Source organism: Podarcis gaigeae (genome assembly GCF_964106915.1).
Source record: "Podarcis gaigeae genome assembly, chromosome: 1".
NCBI classification, from domain to species: Eukaryota; Metazoa; Chordata; class Lepidosauria; order Squamata; family Lacertidae; genus Podarcis; species Podarcis gaigeae.
Window position 1 is genome coordinate 44,863,482 of NC_139678.1, and position 18,546 is coordinate 44,882,027.

An 18,546-nucleotide genomic window follows, 5' to 3' on the forward strand; every position below is an offset into this window, starting at 1 on the left:
TTTCTGGTTTCTAATGTCATTCATAACTTCCCCATGCCCCTAGTCCTTGTAAAAAAAATCCACATTCCTTAGAAAAACCAAATTGTAAGAGCAGAACTCAATTGTGAAACAAGCAAAGAGCATGCAATTTGCTTGACTTGTGCTAAGTATTCTGGCCAGCACAGCCTGAAGATTTTATTGATGGTGTTCAACTTGGCATTTGAAATGGGTGACCACTACTTACACAAATGCAGCATTTCTTTGGGAATTCCACTTCCAGGTGTGGGTTACAGTACTTGACATAGTGGAACACTGTGGAGTTTGGTGGGGCAGATCTAGAACCATCGCCCAGGAAAATGCTCTGAGTATCTTCAAGGGATCCTTTCACTGTAAATGTGAATTCTTCTCGAGTGCAGAGCGGAGAACACAAAAGAACTTCAGTATTAAAGTACACAGAAGCAGTGCTTTTTCTCTTTAAAAAAATGCTTAGGGGTACTCTCATTTTCCTACTCATATTGAAATACTGCCCCTCAATGAGACCAAACTTAGATTCACAAAATGTTGAGGGGTATCCGTACCTCTGCGTACCCCCAGAAAAAAGCACTGCACAGAAGTACATCTTTATTTGTAATATTTGTAACTCCTCCCACCAAGACCAGGGCAGCATACCTGTGCCTATTCTAGTTTCTCCTTACAACAGAGCTAAGCCAAGTCAAGAGATAGCAACTTGCTCAAAGCCACCCAGCCTGCCAAGAAGCAGCTGAAGAGCTGGGGTGGGGGTGGGGATTTCATGGGGAGAAAGCTGCACAATGATGACCATAATACCTTCTTCCCCATTGCAACTGCAGGGGGGGGCTGCAGTTTGGCAGACTGTGATGGGGGAATACAATTCCCCACATGCGGAAGCAGCAAAATTTTGCAGGGGGAAAAAGGTGGATTTTGGTAGTGTCAGGAGAGAGGGTGGAAAGCAATCATGCACACAGGAAGCATATTTTTAGTTGGAGCAAGAGCAGGATCCGTCTGCAGAGCTAATGGGAAAATGAGAGACATTTACATGTCGTCTTATGCTTCCAGACTTTCTGCGGCAAATGCCAGGAATCAAGGGTACCGCCACCTGTTCTGTGCTAAGTAAGGAAAGGAGGAGAGTTAGTTTGATGAAATGTGTTCAACATGCACATTATCAGCCCATGATATAGAGATGGGAGTTTAAAGCTGGATCCAAGTATACTGAGTCCTTATTCAACGAACCTGATACTAATTTCAATCCTGGCTGCACTGAAGTCCTCTGAGGACTGTGTGCTTGATAGCTAGCGAGGTAAAATAATTAATAATCTTACTTCTAGCTTTTTTCTTATTTTCTCTTCCATACACCTCTACTTTTAGACAGCCAAGTTCCCGAGACTGCAAGGTAAAAGACAACAACTGCAGACCTCCAACATTTCATATAGAAAATAGGGTAACATTTGTCAGCATACACCTACTCACACCAGATGCCCTGGCAGTGTCCTTTATTACAAACTGTTGAAGGCTCTTAGCTCTTTACAGGTGCTATAATTATGGCAATATCGTTCCTTTCCAAGTCCTGGAAAACTACAGTTTGAAGAGGAGAGATTGTTCTATCCTCGGAGGCTCCTCACTGTCATGACCCCAGAGTCCAGCAGTAAGGAAGACACCAAGTCTGGGGCAACCCAGTCAAATGGGCCAGGTACAAATAATAAAATTATCATTATTATTAATACAGTGTCACCACCAAACTAGGTTCCTGACTCTGAGTCTGGTGATAGGGATCAGATGACTACTGAACTGGCAAACGGGAGCCCCCTAAAGCAGCTCCCACAGCACTCAGGCCCATAGAGTCAGAGCCAGGATGCTACAGAACAGGGTTGGGGAACTTCCAGCCCACAGGTCGATCTTGGCCCACACGGCAATTTTCCTTAAACCACACCCACCCACTCATTACATCAGTTAATTGTCAAAACAAAAAAAATTCCTTCCAGTAGCACCTTAAAGACCAACTAAGTTAGTTCTTGGTATGAGCTTTCGTGTGCATGCACACTTCTTCAGATACCTGAAGAAGTATCTGAAGAAGTGTGCATGCACACAAAAGCTCATACCAAGAACTGACTTAGTTGCTCTTTAAGGTGCTACTAGAAGGAATTTTTTTTGTTTTGACTATGGCAGACCAAGGAATTTTTTTTGTTTTGACTATGGCAGACCAAGGAATTTTTTTTGTTTTGACTATGGCAGACCAACACGGCTACCTATCTGTAACATCAGTTAATTGCAGTTACAGATAGGTAGCCGTGTTGGTCTGCCATAGTAAAAAAAAAAAAAAAAATTCCTTCCAGTAGCACCTTAAAGAACTGACTTAGTTGGTCTTTAAGGTGCTACTGGAAGGAATTCTTTTTATCAGTTAATTGGTGAGAGTACAGGCTTCAAGAGACATCTCCCCCAGGCAGCTCATATTTCCAAAAGGCACCCTTTTCCTCCCTTCACTTCCCATCAGGTGATCAGGAACAGAGGAAAATTGTCTTTTGGATGAATTGTCTGTGCATGGAACTCAAACAGCTGTCTGAGAGCAAAAGGGAGGCCATCACACAGGTCAGCAAATGTGTTGCCCTCTCACGACATCCAAAATTGGTGCCCACTTCACTCTGCCTACTGGTAGGATCGGCCGTCCTGGGCAAGGAAGTATTTGCTTATTTATTTCAAACACCCACCTTTCCATATAAAACTTCAGAAATAAGAGGTATAATAGGTATGAATACAAAAGAACGTACCACCAGTACTCCATTTGTAGCAAGGCTTTCAGGCAAATCTGGCCTGATTAAAAGAAAGAAAAGTTTGGATGCATTATTTGGCTATAGAACTGCATTGTAAGATTTGGAAAATTTTGAAGTACAGCTGTGCTTCAGCTCATGTATTGTTTCAGAAAGTGTGAATTTGGTAGGCTTGCCTTTAAATGCAAACTGAGCCAAATACCCACCCTTTTCCCCTACTAGGGTAAAGTGCCCATTACGATGCATGTATTAATTTCATTGGGTCTACACTTAATAAATTAAACTGATACCCTTGGTCATCTCAGGTGTTACTCACATCTGTTCCAAAGTGAACTCCACTTCCAGCACCTCATCCTTCTGACATTGGAAAAGGAAACGTAAAGAAAGGAAAGGAAATGTTCAAAATAATAACATTGAAAAATATACTTCTGAACTGATGCTGTTCTACTTGGCTGAGAGCTCCTTCACAAGCAACTCTTTCCTCTAAGATATTCCTTCCCCTTTGAAAATTGTATGTGTATCCTGTTACATTGGCAACAAATATCTATTTCAATGTGCTTAGGTATGTTCCTGCCGCTGAGAGCCTTGCCTGCCTCCTTCCATCTGGGCTCCGTTTTTGTTTTGGTTTTTTAAATTGCTTTTATTTTTTTATCTGTCATTTTAAATTGTAATTGATATTAATGCTGTATTCTTAGTTTTAGATTTTATGATTTATGTGGAAATTGTTTTCCATTTGGTTGTGTACTTTTTGATGTGTTTTATTTATTGCTTATGACTTTTGTTACATTGGTAATTATGTAAATCTTCAGCATAGTTTTATCTATGGAAAGGTGGCATACAAATAAAATGATGATGGTGGTGGTGATGTTCCATTCATTCAGCAAAGCAGAATCCTGTATTCCTCTATGATGCACCAAAACATATTTTGTACACAACAGGTAAGGTGAGTAAATGTGCCACTTTAGGGATGTTCTAGCTGGCTCCCTTACATAATTCATATGGGAAAACACAAGAATCCTAAACCCCAATAAACTCAATAGTCCAAAAATTGAGGCATATGATAAAGACATAAGAAATTCAGTTACATTTTACATATGTTTAAATAATTTCCATATATACTTTTTTGTTGAATAATTCCAAGAAGCTACATGAAGGCGTGACCTCATACATATGCAAATTTGTCAAACTGGCATGCCTAGTTGGTTTCGAATTGAAAATTTCTATGAGTAACTGACATATTTGCCTATACAGTGGTACCTCAGGTTACATACGCTTCAGGTTACATACTCCGCTAACCCAGAAATAGTGCTTCGGGTTAAGAACTTTGCTTCAGGTTGAGAACAGAAATCGTGCTCCGGCGGCGCAGCAGCAGCAGGAGGCCCCATTAGCTAAAGTGGTGCTTCAGGTTAAGAACAGTTTCAGGTTAAGAACGGACCTCCAGAATGAATTAAGTTCTTAACCCGAGGTACCACTGTATGCATTGCTGTGAATCCAAAGTTGGGTTTTCCAACCAATCTCTAAAACAAGGCACCAAACTACTTTAAAAAAGCCTTTAAGAAAATGATGCCCACAATAAGCCATTTTGAAAACCACTCTGACAAATATCACAGAATGAATTACAGAGGAGAACAGAAACAACAGACATGTATAAACTAAATAAGCTATAGACATGTGCAATATATATAATGAAAAGATAAAAAGTCTGGAAAATTACTCTGCATGGCAAGTGTTAAATGGGAACACTGAAAGAATGAGAAACAATAGTATACACTGTACTAATTAACTATAAATTACAGGATATTTTAAAGAAGCCCATATTAGTCTGCATCCTATCCTCCCAAACTGTACATGTAATTTTGTCTCTCACCTGTTGATTCAGTTCAAAATGCCTACAGACTGTTTCACCAGGCTGGAGCTGAGCTATATCAAAAAGAACTGTGCAAAGCTGGTCATCCCTGAAGGGAGTATCTTCATCACATACTTTCAGTTCTAGTACATTCTAGGGAATAGGGAAAATTAGAGAGAGGGAGTAAAAGAGAGGGAGTAAAATAATTGGTTGCTTTAGGCACAGGAGGAACATTTAATGGTAACATGACTCACAACCCTGCTAAAACATACGACAGATACTCAACCATCACTTAACTACTTTAAAAAGCTCACTGTGTCCCTGTGTAGGAGGAATCTTCCCAAATCCATCCCATGAGAGCAGCACCTAGATCTTCAAAACAAAACCTTAGACTGAATATCTTTTGCTTCATGTTTACATTGATTAAACTAATTAGAACTCTGCTCCAGCTGAAAGTGATACTGGAAACGTCAGAAATTACACATCACTGTTGTAATTATTATTGCTATATATTTATTTATACCCCGCCTTTTTCCATGACAGGAATTCAAGACAGCTTACAGATGAAATAGAAACAGCTAAAAACATAGGGGAGGGAAACAATAATTTAAGAACAATTAAAAATTTATATAATTTAAACTATATATAAGTGTAAAAGATCCAGTGCTTTTTTTTTCTTTAACAAAATGTTTAGGGGTACTCTCATTTTCCTATTCATATTGAAATACTGCCCCTCAATGAGGCCAAACGTAAATTCACAAAATGTTTAGGGGTATGCGTACCCCTGCATCCCCCAGAAAAAAAGCACAGAAAAGATCTATTCAAAAATATGCAGATAATTACAATAAAAACATCATGGCACGAACCCTTTCATTAAAAGCAGTCAATTCCCAAAAGCCTGCAGGAAGTCAACAAGGAGGGAACCAATCTAAATTTTTCTAAGGAGTTATCTCCAAAATCTGGGAGCAGCCACCAAGAAGGCCCTCTCTCACATAATAATAAAAAATAATAATTTTATTATTTATACCCTGCCCATCCAGCTAGGTTTCCCCAGCCACTCTGGGTGGCTTACAGCATATATAAAACATAATAAAATATCAAACATTAAAAACTTCCCTAAACAGGGCTGCCTTCAGATGTTTTCTAAAAGTTATATTTCCTTGACATCTAAAGAGTGGGCATTCCACAGGGAGCATGTCTGTGAGGGTTACAGGACCAAGAGAAGGGCCTGCCCCGAAGATCACATAACCCAGGCAGGTTCATATGATGGAATATGGTGTTTCAAAATAGCTGGAACCCAAGCCGTATAGAGCTTTATAGGTCATAACCATCACTTCAAATTGTGCCTGGAACGAACTGGTACCCAGTGGAGCTATTGTGAAAAATGAGTTGTATGCTCCCTATAATTAGATTTTAGAGCTGTCCCAGGAGATTATATAGAAATCTGATCTAAGAGAGACTAATGAAAATTATGAAACTTGTTTAGATCTGTGGTGACTTTTTCACCATATACTTCGAACCACACTCAGGCCTCCTTCATATGCAGACCATATGTGGGAGCTGTTCCCACATGACACATCACTGCAGTTAACAAGATAACTTAGGTAAGGACAGTCACTGGGTACCATATGTTAATCTAATAGATACAAACATGATTTTATTGTGATACTCTTTTATAAGTCCTCCAGCCCTTCTGGCTTAGCTGACTTACTGATAACAGAATTAACCCTCTAGTTACATACTAAATGATCCCTGCTGTTGTACTTATCAACATGGTAGGTGTTTTTTTCTTCTTTTTACTAAAATCAATAAAAACAACCAGTGAAAACCTCACCTTCACCACAGTCTGGATTCTAAAATAGAAGGTTTCATTCCAGACTGGATCGCTACTATTTGAGATGGCTTTCGTCCGGGTATTACCATAGGAAGCTGTCGGTAACCTCAAACTTATGTAACAATCACTTGGACTTACTGCATGTTTTAAAAACAACAACAACAACCAGTTAAAACCAATTACAATGTATTCTCACCTCACCTTCACCATACTCTGGATTCTAAAAGAGAAGGTTTCATTCCAGGCTGGATTACTGCTATTTGAGATGTTTTTCATCTGGCCATTAGCAAATGATGTTAGGAAAACATTCTTTACGAAACAGATAAAAGTTCCTGGAAGCTTTAAAGAGGGTTCCAGAACTTTTCTTTAGTGTGTAGGAATGGCACTCTAGGCTTGATTGGTGTCAGCTGGAGGTGCAAATAAAGGGAGGAAATTGCAGGCTGCAATTTCCGCACAAGGAAAGCACATACACACACTGTCAGGACGCACACTGACAACAAGTTTAGAAGTAAGACAATGTGTGCTGCTGATACTGTGAGTTTTGCTGTGTCAGCATTGTTAATTACTAGACTGAGATTATACCATGATGGAGAGATAAACAAAAAATGTAGATAGGTTGTATATAATAGTAACAGAAATGCTTGCGCAACCAGTCAAGCAATAAAGAAGCTCTTGACTGAATTGAGTACAGTGGTACCTCGGGATGCGAACGGGATCCGTTCCGGAGCCGCATTCTCATCCTGAACGCAACGTAAGCTGCAACAGCGCGTCTGCGTGTGCACGTGCACAGGTCGCGTTTTGCCACTTCCGCACATGCGTGTGACGTCATTTTGAGCGCATGCACAAGCAGCAAAACCTGGAAGTAACACGCTCCCTGTTGCCGCGGAGCGCAACTCAAACGCGTTCAACCTGAAGCACATTCAACCCGAGGTATGACTGTACTTACATAACAACCAATTTGTCTTTCTATGTATTTGTTTTGGGGGTTTTTCAAGTCATTTAGTCTCAAAAAGACAGATACGCTCTTATTTTACAAAGTGCTATATCTAGAAATATAGTGTCCTCTATCAATTAAAACATGGTTGGTGTACCTGTGTCCTCCACCCCAGATGTTAAAAGGCAGAGGAAGAACGCCAGGCAGGCCACAATTTATCCCACCCCCCGGGAGCGGGTCCAAGTGCTGCTCATTGCTCAGTTGGGCCCGCTCCCCAGGGAACAACTGTCCTAAGACTGATGGCATTGGCCAATTGCCAGCAGGGCAATCCAACCAGCCATTGGCTGGATCACTGTGGTCTGGCCGCAACACCGCCCACCATAGAAGGTGAGTGGATTCATTGAACTCCCATCAGCCCCAGCCAGCATGCCCAGTGGTCAGGAATGGTGGGAGTTAAGCCCTAGCAACATCTAGAGGGCCACAGCCTAGCCACCTGTGAATTAAAAGAAGGTTGTTGTCCTAACATACACCTTGTAATTTGGATTATCTCATGTTCACGGTATTAGGATCAAGATATCCAATAAGTCAGTCCTATTAATCATTTTCCTATCTAAATTCTGTTGAATAACAGGCTGCTCTTCAGGCAAATAAATAATTACAGGATCATGTTCTTTTGAAATGATACTATGACTACAGATAACATGGGAAAGCTTGTTAGTGGCTATTGCAATTGGTGTTCTAAATGCTATATTTCATAATGCAAAGAGTAGCATCTGCCTTTTCCTTCTCCACAGACAGCATAGGCAGGCAAGGAATTTTGGGAGGAATTCCACGTTGTTGTGCTGTGTTATGGCAGCGCAAGTATTTCTGCTTCCCACACAGAGCAATCTCCTCTCTTCTCCCCCTGCACACTGTTTGGGGGTTCTTCTGACCTTTTAGAGCCAATTTGGGGGCGCCTGGGGGGTGCATGGTGGAAGGAGATGGGGGAAAGCCCTGTTGTGCAAAGGTGACTTATTGCACTGTCTCCTGCTAGCACATCTGTCTAACTGAATCTGGCCAAGCAACACCAACATGTCAACAGAGCTTACAGTGCTAATGACTACTGTGGCTTCCATTAAACAGTAACAACATAAAATGAATGAAAATATTCATTAAATGTTTTTCACTAAATAAATTTATTTAAATATCATTAAATACATAAACATTTAAAATCAATATTTAAAAAGGATCTTAATATTAAATCAATCCATATTTATATGCCAGCATTTTGTGAGACAGATTTATAGCTACTCAGGATCTGCCAGATACTTACACACATCTGCTCGCTGGAGATTTCTAATTCTTATAACACGTACAGAGAGCAAACAAAAGGGAGGTACCTGTACCTGAAAGGCAAAGTGGAGAAAGGAGAAATATATAAGGAACACTTAAAATGAATTTACTTCCTTTCTCTGGGCAACGTTCAAGGTAGTTCACCATGAGGAAGAAGAAAAAGTAACAGATATCACAAGAGCACAGTAGTAAAAGATAAAATAGGTAAAGGTAAAGGACCCCCGACAGTTAAGTCCAGTTGCAGACGACTCTGAGGTTGCGGCGCTCATCTCGCTTTACTGGCTGAGGGAGCCGACATTTGTCCACAGACAGTTTTTCCGGGTCATGTGGCCAGCATGACTAAGCGGCTTCTGGTGAAACCAGAGCAGTGCACAGAAACACCATTTACCTCCCCGCCGGAGCGGTACCTATTTATCTACTTGCACTTGACATGCTTAAAGAGGACACATATTGAGGTGAGACCTGGAAAACCGACCCCCTGTGTTGTGGGTGGGTATGATTGGTAAGCCACAACACCCGATTGCTAGGTCCCTCGAAGCTGGGTGCAATCTGGCCAGTGGGACGCAGTCCAAACGGTTCAAGGGACCTATTTATGCCCATGCACGTGACCCAGAGCTTCCTCTTTTGGCGCGTGCATTCAGAACACCCACCCACCTCTCCCTACTTATAGGGGTTTTTACTTGACCTTGCTATGCCATCGTGTGTTGTATGTCATTGGAACAGGGGCATGGCAGGAATTTTCCCCACTTGGCTGATTGGCTGTTGCCATTTCGGTTTCGCCTGCTGCATAGCAAATTGTCACAACTTGTAAGGTTGCGGATAGGCTCTGGTTCAGGTGATAGGGATGGGAGAACACTCTCGCCATCCCTATGTATTCCATTAAAGGAATCCAGGGACTCAATGGTTTGGTCAACCCCTGAGAGGGGGTTGTGCCCGTGCCTGAGTCCAGGGGGACATTTGGGTGGTGGAGTTAGCCCGTTCCCGGCTTTCCGCTTATCCAGGTGTTCACCCTTGGCTGACCTATGCTGGAACCCTGGGTCAGCGCTACCTGCATGGCAGGGAGCTAGTCGAACCAGAGCCTATGCAACCAGTCACTTTCTGTAATTAATAAAGTTGTGGCCTAAATTATGCCAAAAAACCAAACCAAAATTTTGAGTCATGTGTGAATTTATTTAGGGGAAAGGTTTCTGGGTCTGAACACGCAAATGCAACGAAACAAAAACACAGCACACTGATTTGCTGTGGGTTTTGTGGTGTTTTTTTAAACCATCTCATTGCCATTTGCGTTGTACCTATCCTTTGTTCATAAGAACAATTCTAATAATTGCCAAAGATAGCCTCTATTTGTTTTAACCTTTTTTGATAATCTCCAGCTGTATTCCAGCCTTGTGTACAGGTCCTGTCCCCCCCCCCCAGAAGTGCCATGACACACCTGCCAAGTGTCCCGTTGTAAGTGGGATGGCCCCACTTTTTAGAAGGCATCCTGGGTTCTGCTTTCATCCTGGGGTGCCCCGATTTCATGCAGCAGACAAGGGGGCAAGGGTGAGTGGGGCATATGGCAGGCAGAGATGGCAAGCAGTGAGGGTGAGGGGGTGGGGGTGGGGAGGGCTGGTTGAAAGTGCAAGGCTGGGAGGCAGCGAGTGGGTGGGAAATGTCCTGGGTTTTTGTTAGGGAAAAATGGGAGGGTATGCCATGATACTAGCCCCAGCAGGAAACCATTAATTAAAATTTTAAAAGAAAAAATTAGAGAACATAAATCTCACCCATTTCCTCCCAAGTGGGCATTAATGTAACATAACGCAGGGTTCATCAACTAAAATGTTTCATCAATTAAATTCTTTTCTGTCTGCATAGTTAGAAATAAAACTCTTTGCAATGTAGCTCATATTTCTCATCCTTCCCTGCGTGCTGGATACTCTGCGTAATGGGGGAACATGCCTGGAGCCTCATCAAAGGCTCAGGTCGTTAATCACGTTGGAGGACTCAACCGGAGGAGGAGCTCGGTCGAACGCACAAACACGGTTCTCCTTCATGTTACGCTTAACAAAAGTTCCCTGATATCTCTCTTCTCCCATTCTTTTCATCTAAAGATACCCCAAGCTATGACAAAGTATTTATTTCTCTCTAAACCATTTCATTATGCTCTTTGTATGCTGAATTACATGTGTTTTATTAACCCCAGTTCATTAAGTCATTCAGCTTGTCCTGCCTATTTTCCCAGTCCTCTGTGTCAATTTACAGTTGGCTATCAGCTTATTCAACACTCCGTCTGTTCCCCAGGTAACTAATAAAAAAAACTGCTCTTAAGCTGAGTTAACACAACCTGCAGGCCACAAAGTTGGATACAACCCACCAGATAGATCTAATTGCCCACTAGGGTTACAGTTAATGCCCTGTCTAGCAATTACACTGCTATGGTTACTCCCCAGTCCATTGTCACCCTAACGTATTGCCTACATTATTATTATTATTATTATTATTATTATTATTATTATTATTATTATTAACAATAATAATAATAATTTCATTTCTATACTGCTTTATATTTTTAATTTTAAAAAATCTTAAAGCAGTTTACAACCTATGTTAAAACATCAAATAAAACAATCTGGAATAAAACATCACTGAAGAAAGTCCAGCATACATTTGAAGCAACATGATTAACAGGAAGCTAAAATACCATTTCAAAATATTTCAGAATGAAACATTACAGAAGAGGTCAACTAAAGAATGTTGTTAACACAGCAGAGTTAACAACAACCACTTTATCTTAAACATCTCAAAAGAAAAGAGCTTAGTTAGCTGCATTCATTATTCAGTGCTTAAACCTATGCTGTGTCGTGTCCTGCATCTTTTCCTGCTCATTCCTTTTGAAGTGCTATCCTATCACTCACAATGTTGGGGCCCATCTCTTTAAAACACAAGTCCCTATTTTGACAATATGTGGCTGCCACATACAATGATTCAACTTTTTTTAAAATCTAGGAACAGTTTTTGTTCATGTTTTCTTAAACAAAGATTTGTCATGTCTTCATTCCTACTGTACTCAGGTATCATGGGTGATATCTACCCAAGGAGTATCCAGTTTGTATTTTGATGTTAACTCCCAGCCATAATTAGCAGTCCCATACCAAATCCTATGCCACAAACAGATTATCTGGGCTCAGTAATGGAGATACCATCTAAGTATGCAAAGATGCCAGCAAACAACATTAGTCTAAAGTGTACACTTGTATCGAGTAACTGCTGTAACAGAAATCGTATGGAAACGTTGTGAAGAAAATTGGTCATGAAAGTAATTTTGGCACGAGCATTTCTACATGGGCTGAATTCTTTCTGCAGTTACCATGTGACCCAAATTTTAGCCTTTGTTTGATGTTCAAACAAGTTGACATAGTTGGCATCCATCTGTCTTAAGAGACAATGGAGTGCGCCTCTGGGGGTGAAGTCAAAGCACTATGTTAGCAGGATAGAACCTTTGGTGCGGGACATGCTCCTTCTAAGTATGCTCCTTCTGGGATAGTTTGTCCAACTTTTGTCCGCACCCTGCACTCAGCTGTCACCTGTGGCTCCTAGAATCTGTCACCAAGTGACAGTGGCCACACCCCAGGAAAAAAACAGGTCAGCTGCATTACAGCAACATAATTTGAAAGAGGAATTGCTGTACAGCTGTTTCCCCCATTCAGTGATTTTGGCAAAGAAAACATCAGAGCATTAGGCCTACCAAGAGGGTTTTTGCATATGACCTGAAACTAATTTCAGAGCAAAGTCTGGTGAAGCCCTAACAAAGTTTCATATCAGTAAGAATTCTAGAGCACCTTCTAGACCATTCAAAACTGTGAGATTGAACCCACCAGTGTGCGGTGAATTGTTTCATAGGAAAACAGTTAGGGGCAGAGGTGCCAGCTTGTGAGGGCAATGGGGGGTGACATCACGATGTCCCTGACGTTGTGCGTGTGAGCATCACAGCTCCCTAAGCCAGACAGAAGCTTCCTGGACACTGGAAAGGAGATGTCAGGGCTCTGACAGGATGCTGGAGCCCTGCTGCCTCCTTCCTAAAGCCAGGTGGGCTTTGGGAAGGTGGCGGGAGGGCTCTTGGACCATTTAGGCGATTAGCCTAGTCCCCTTAGTCAACTGACTGCACACCACTAGCACCCACTGCCCCTATCTCCCCAACTTCCATACACTGAGTGGGCCTGCAGGCACCACCAATCCCACACATGTACAACTTGTATGCTGATAGCTCTCTCTTCATGAGAGAGGACCTAACTTTTTGCAGGGTTCCCAAGCACACAGACGTATGAAGGTGCTTTATACCAAATTAAATAATTGGTCCATCTAGTTCATTATCATCCGCACTAACAGACACCAGCTTTCACTTTAAAAAAAAAAACATAAAAACAAATCTTTTTAAAAGGTTTGAAAAGCACTTAGCAATAAGTCTCAAGGAGAAATTGGAAATGTTGAGGATAAAAATGGCTTACAGCTTCTCTGCACTTTGCCTTGACTACAGATCTTCTATTAAGTTCCCTTTCGGCAATATGAGCCGCTAGTTTTACAGTCACAGAGGGTAGAGGTCATGGGAGCACTGTGTAGGTTTGCCATCAGTGGTATCACAGGCACGTTCCACTATGAGTTTGTGTAACACACACAGCGTTTATTCCATAGGTGGTCACGCTAGAAAGGGAGGAGATCATACTTCTTACAACAATATACTTATGATATGTAGGTAGAAACTAGATTCCTCAAAACAATGGGCAACACGCCAAATTACTTGCACTATAATATTCCTGAGGGATATTAGGTAATATATTGTTAGCTGAGGTACTGACCCCTCAAAACTGTATGTTATACTCACATATTAAGAGCCCTAGAATGATTATATGAAAAGATTCAATCAGGTATAATGACAAAGTTAGGGCATGCAATAAAAACACATACATTGTCTGATACCTGACTTTCAGCCCCATATGGATTTTCAGTTCCAAAAAACTTCCTCTTTGCTTCTCCATTTCCATATGTATTTGTTTTAGTGTTTGGGTCCTAGGAGGCAAAACAGAATCTCAATGGATCTAAGTTACAAACACATTATTTTTAGTTACGCTATATTACTTACGTGTGGCAGAACCAACATAGAAAAATTTGTAACGTAGGCACAGCAATTCTACAGTGATTCTGCACTGAGATGCCTGCCTGCCAGACACCATCCTTGTTTGCAGTATGTAGGTTCTGACATATTTGAAAAAGAATACCCTTCAAGCATGAAATCTGTTGGTTACCAGTCTGTGAGATGCAAAATTGATAAAAGTATACAGTTAGGTATACTTTGCTTACTGAGTTTGCAGTCCTTCTTCCATCACAGTCACAATAATTATTATTTTGTTTGTCTCAACCAAGACAATAAAGCTAATGTTGAAGACTTACCAGAAGAATATTGGCTGGTGAACCCATATAAATCTCGGATGTGTACACTGCAGGTGGTGCTTTGACCTCAGAGTCCAAAACTGAGAAGGATCCTTGAAGAGACTTTGAGCCAGTTAAGGAAGATGAACAAGTGTATAAAAAGTGACTCAGAGCTACACCCCTCTCTTACTTAACAAATTTCAGGAAGTCTCCTCCTACATTCCACTCTCTATCCAGGCAAATCTGTCAGGTTATTTGCTTATGGAACAATTACCCTGTACAATCCTTAGCATGCCTCCTCCAGACTGCCAGATCTTTCCAGGAGGGATTCATGTGCACATCAGAATTTTAGATTTGCACCATTAAAGTGAATGAAAGTGCCCTGTCACCCCAGCACACCAGATCCACTTTAAACAAAACAAAAAAACAACCTGCTGTTTTGCTGTATGGAAAGTGAGGGGAAAATAATTTTTCAGGTTTTGAGACTTTGCTACAATGCATAAACTCTGTTATTAATTAGGTGAGTTTTATCCTGTTTTGGAATGTGAAAGTAGGGGATGTTATAAAGCCATACTCCACACACACAAAGTATTTTTCTTTGTAATAATATTTTTTAAAAAGAAAAAGAAAGTGAGGGGGGAATAGACTGAAAAGTGTGGAATAAATATATGATTAACAAGAAGACATGTAAAATACACCATAAGCAAATCAGAATGAATGCTTGTTGTCATATAACCAACCACCCTGTGAAATAATCAGAACGGATGCTCAATAAAACCCAGACATTAGTCACCATGTAAACTTTGTACAAGCAAATTGGAATTACCTCTAAAAAGGTCTAAACAGGCCATCTAGAAAAGTCCTTAGATAATCAAGGATATCATGCTCAAAACTTGCACATTTTCAAAAAAGAAAAACCTGAATATTTGATGACTTGGAGATGAACCATGATAGCATGAAACAAATCTGTTTCCTGTTAAAATTCTGATTTGTGAAACAGCCCCAGGGTTACCACCAACCTTATTGGACAGGGCTCTTAATCCAGTAAAATTTGCAAGCATGAGTAAGGCATGTAGAGGAGAGATATGCAACCAGCTGGGCTTTCGGTTAGAAGCAGAAAGGAAGAGAGTATTAGCAGGGCTGGGAGTGAAAATTCCTTCAGCCATAGCCCTCACTGGGTCGAATCTCTATCTACAACTCAGTTATGGATAAGGTTGATCTGGCATATATAACCAAAACCTCGGTGGGTGAGCAGCAAGGAGTTAGTATTCCTCAGCTGGTACGCTAAGGTACTTGGTCCAGCATCAAGAAAGATTTGAAAGCCTTGCCATGGACCATAGGAATTTGATCTCTCTCCCCCCCCCCCTTGCGTCCTGTCCAGATGGGTACATGTCTAGAGTGTTTGCACCTTGTGCTGAGCCAATGGATTCTGTTGTCATACCATCCTTCCCTTTGTCCAACATCCCGAGCATACGGAGCTGGTCTTGGACATGATATTGAGCACCCCCAGGCTATCGATACTGGGGGACGTTGATGTTCACACTATAAGGCCATTAATTCTGGGGCAGATCAGAACATTATGGCTACTATTACAACTACAGGGATGTCTCAACATGTCATCGGTCCAACACATGTAGCATGGACATGCATTAGGACCTTGTTTTCTCATCGGGACAGGAAATGGGTGATCTAAGAATGTACAAGTGGGAGCTTAGACACACCCCTTTGTTCTGACCTTTGACATCTGACATGTGTGTTGCCAGGGCTCACCCTTTTGCTGTGAGTTTAACCTGTTTTCACTGTTTTTAATTCTGGGTTTTAGATTGCTGGGACCTGCCAGTAAAGGGTGGGTAATAAATAAAATGAAATAACAACCACAACCACATGAGCTCCTGTTTGTCCTTTGGCAAGCTGGGTTCTCTGACAGCATTCTCCACTGGAATTGGCTTCACTAAGGAGTTCACCATTGAGAAATCCCAATGCAGCCAAGAGGGCCTGCTGCCAGGGCAGATCAGTTAAAAAAAAACTCCACTATTGCTCATCTGTTACCACCAGGCAGGTGAAAAACCAAAGAGGGTGGGGTGAAAAGTCAGTCAAGTGGACCATCTGCGGGTGAATGTCTAAGCATGGAAGCACTCATATCCATTTCAAAATAGATTCTGTACTATTATTCAATCATTCACCTCTAATGCAATTTAGATGCTCTTTGATTAAGCCATTGGGTGTGACTAATTCGGGGAATTCTTGCCTGGATATTTGTGTGTGCTACTAATTCTGCAGTGACATGAATAACTGGTGTGCCAAGTCTGGTATCACAAAAGAGGATGCATCGTATAGCTCTGCTTTCCATTGTTGCATCATTAAGAACATGAAAGCACCGCTCATATACGGTGTGTTTGAAGGTATCCTACATTCCTGGATTCCTAAGCATTCGTGAATCACCACGGCAATTAAGGGTATCTAAAAAGAAATCACGCGGGTGGCGCTGTGGACGCGGGTGGCGCTGTGGGTAAAACCTCAGTGCCTAGGTCTTGCCGATCGTATGGTCGGCGGTTCGAATCCCTGCGGCGGGGTGAGCTCCCGTCTTTCGGTCCCAGCTCCTGCCCACCTAGCAGTTCGAAAGCACCCCCAAGTGCAAGTAGATAAATAGGTACCGCTTCATAGTGGGAAGGTAAACGGTGTTTCCGTGTGCTGCGCTGGTGCTGGCTCGCCAGAGCAGCTTCATCACGCTGGCCCCATGATCCGGAAGTGTCTCCGGACAGCGCTGGCCCCCGGCCTCTTAAGTGAGATGGGCGCACAACCCTAGAGTCGGACACGACTGGCCCGTACGGGCAGGGGTACCTTTACCTTTAAAAAGAAATCAGCATGTTGCCCTTAGCGCTCTTCTGAACTTGGACCATAGAAACTGGATTCCTACCAGCTCTTGACTTGTCTGAATAAAATATACAAAGTAATTCTAAATGTTGAAATCACGAGGGCATGTGTTTCTTTAAAATTTGTGAAGGTACAAAGAGTCTCCTTTTTATGATACCACTAGGAATCAATGGTGGGAAGATCATTTGGAGAGACTGCACTTCTTCTGATTCAAAGAAAGAAACAGGTTTTAAATAAATTAATACAAGCATGCATACAATCAGTAGTTGTTGTTTTTTACTGAACAGCATGGAAATTGGGGTGGAGTTTTTTTATGTTAGTGTAAATATTGAATGAAAGGAATATCCCAGGGAGTCTAGAATTAATATATTTTATTCACACTGACAGCCAGAATTGTTCCTCTGCTGTATTTTCCTACAGGGGAAAAAAAACAATTTTTAATAAATGCACTGCTGCATGCAATTAATTAGCAATACAATGAGTAGTTGCAATACTAGCCAAAGTGTGAACTTTGTAAATTGTTATCAATTGATTTATTTTTATTTTTAAGGCAACTCTTCCTAGGAAGTATGGGACCGCCTCTCCTGGTATGCCCCATGGAGGACCTTAAGGTCCATATATAGCAACACCCTAGAAGTCCCAGGCCCTAAGGAAGTTAGATTAGCCTCAACCAGAGCCAGGGCATTTTCAACTCTGGCTCCGGCCTGGTGGAACGCTCTGCCTCATGAGACCAGGGCCCTGCGGGATCTGATTTCTTTCCGCAGGGCCTGTAAGACAGAGTTGTTCCACCTGGCCTTTGGCTTAGAATCAGTTTGATTCCCTCCCCCTCTTTCTTTTTCCTTTCTCCTCCTGTGAAGAGGCTGCATCCTAATGTTTTAATGTTGTATCTTCATCTTTTAAATTGTATTTTAATCAACTTGTTTTTATTATTGGTTGTTTGCCGCCCTGAGTCCGGTCTTGGCTGGGGAGGGTGGGATATAAAAAATTATTATTATTATTATTATTATTATTATTATTATTATTATTATTATTATTAAAACATAGCTGTTTTAATAATAATAATAATAATAATAATAATAATAATAATAATAATAATAATAATAATGTTATGAGGATCCCATATCTCACAGCGAAGAAAATAACAACCAAGTTAACAGAAGATTGTATTCTACTGAAGCAATGATTGCACTTAAGGGCATAATCCTCTGAGAAGCAATGTTTATTACACCCCGCTGAAATGAATGGGTGTTATGTAAAAATAACACAGTGCATGCAATGGATTTCAGTGATGTTTGTTTACAGGACTTCCCAGTGTCTTTAGGTTTAACACAGTTATTATGAATATATGATTTGGGATAAGGTGGTTGGGCGTTTCTGTTTACACAAAGTTGCTCCAATCTAGAAATCTACAAACTCAGCAGAATATATGGGGTGACAAGCCACCAAAAAAAAGTTCAAAGAGAGATGACAGAGAGTGGCAGGACTGAGTGTTCCACACACAACATTTCAGGATGAGGGTCCCCTGCATTTGGCTGCTGCATTTGGAATATTCCCATGCAACAGT

The 18,546-nt window shown here is 41.3% G+C and overlaps 1 protein-coding gene across 1 annotated transcript in view; it reads right to left on the bottom strand.

Annotated features, from left to right (window-relative positions):
- LOC310852186 (cytosolic phospholipase A2 epsilon-like) overlaps positions 1–14,228 on the bottom strand; it is a 48,047-nt gene extending 33,819 nt beyond the window's left edge. The window contains exons 1-9 of the mRNA XM_083755118.1: positions 14,130–14,228; positions 13,647–13,748; positions 8,688–8,758; positions 6,440–6,576; positions 4,627–4,758; positions 3,076–3,116; positions 2,760–2,802; positions 1,317–1,380; positions 224–669 (exon numbers count right to left, since the gene is read on the bottom strand). Of these exons, the coding sequence (XP_083611244.1) occupies positions 224–669; positions 1,317–1,380; positions 2,760–2,802; positions 3,076–3,116; positions 4,627–4,758; positions 6,440–6,576; positions 8,688–8,691 (867 nt within the window). The 5' untranslated portion in view covers positions 8,692–8,758; positions 13,647–13,748; positions 14,130–14,228. The remainder of the gene's footprint in view (positions 1–223; positions 670–1,316; positions 1,381–2,759; positions 2,803–3,075; positions 3,117–4,626; positions 4,759–6,439; positions 6,577–8,687; positions 8,759–13,646; positions 13,749–14,129) is intronic.
- Positions 14,229–18,546: the final 4,318 nt, after the last annotated feature.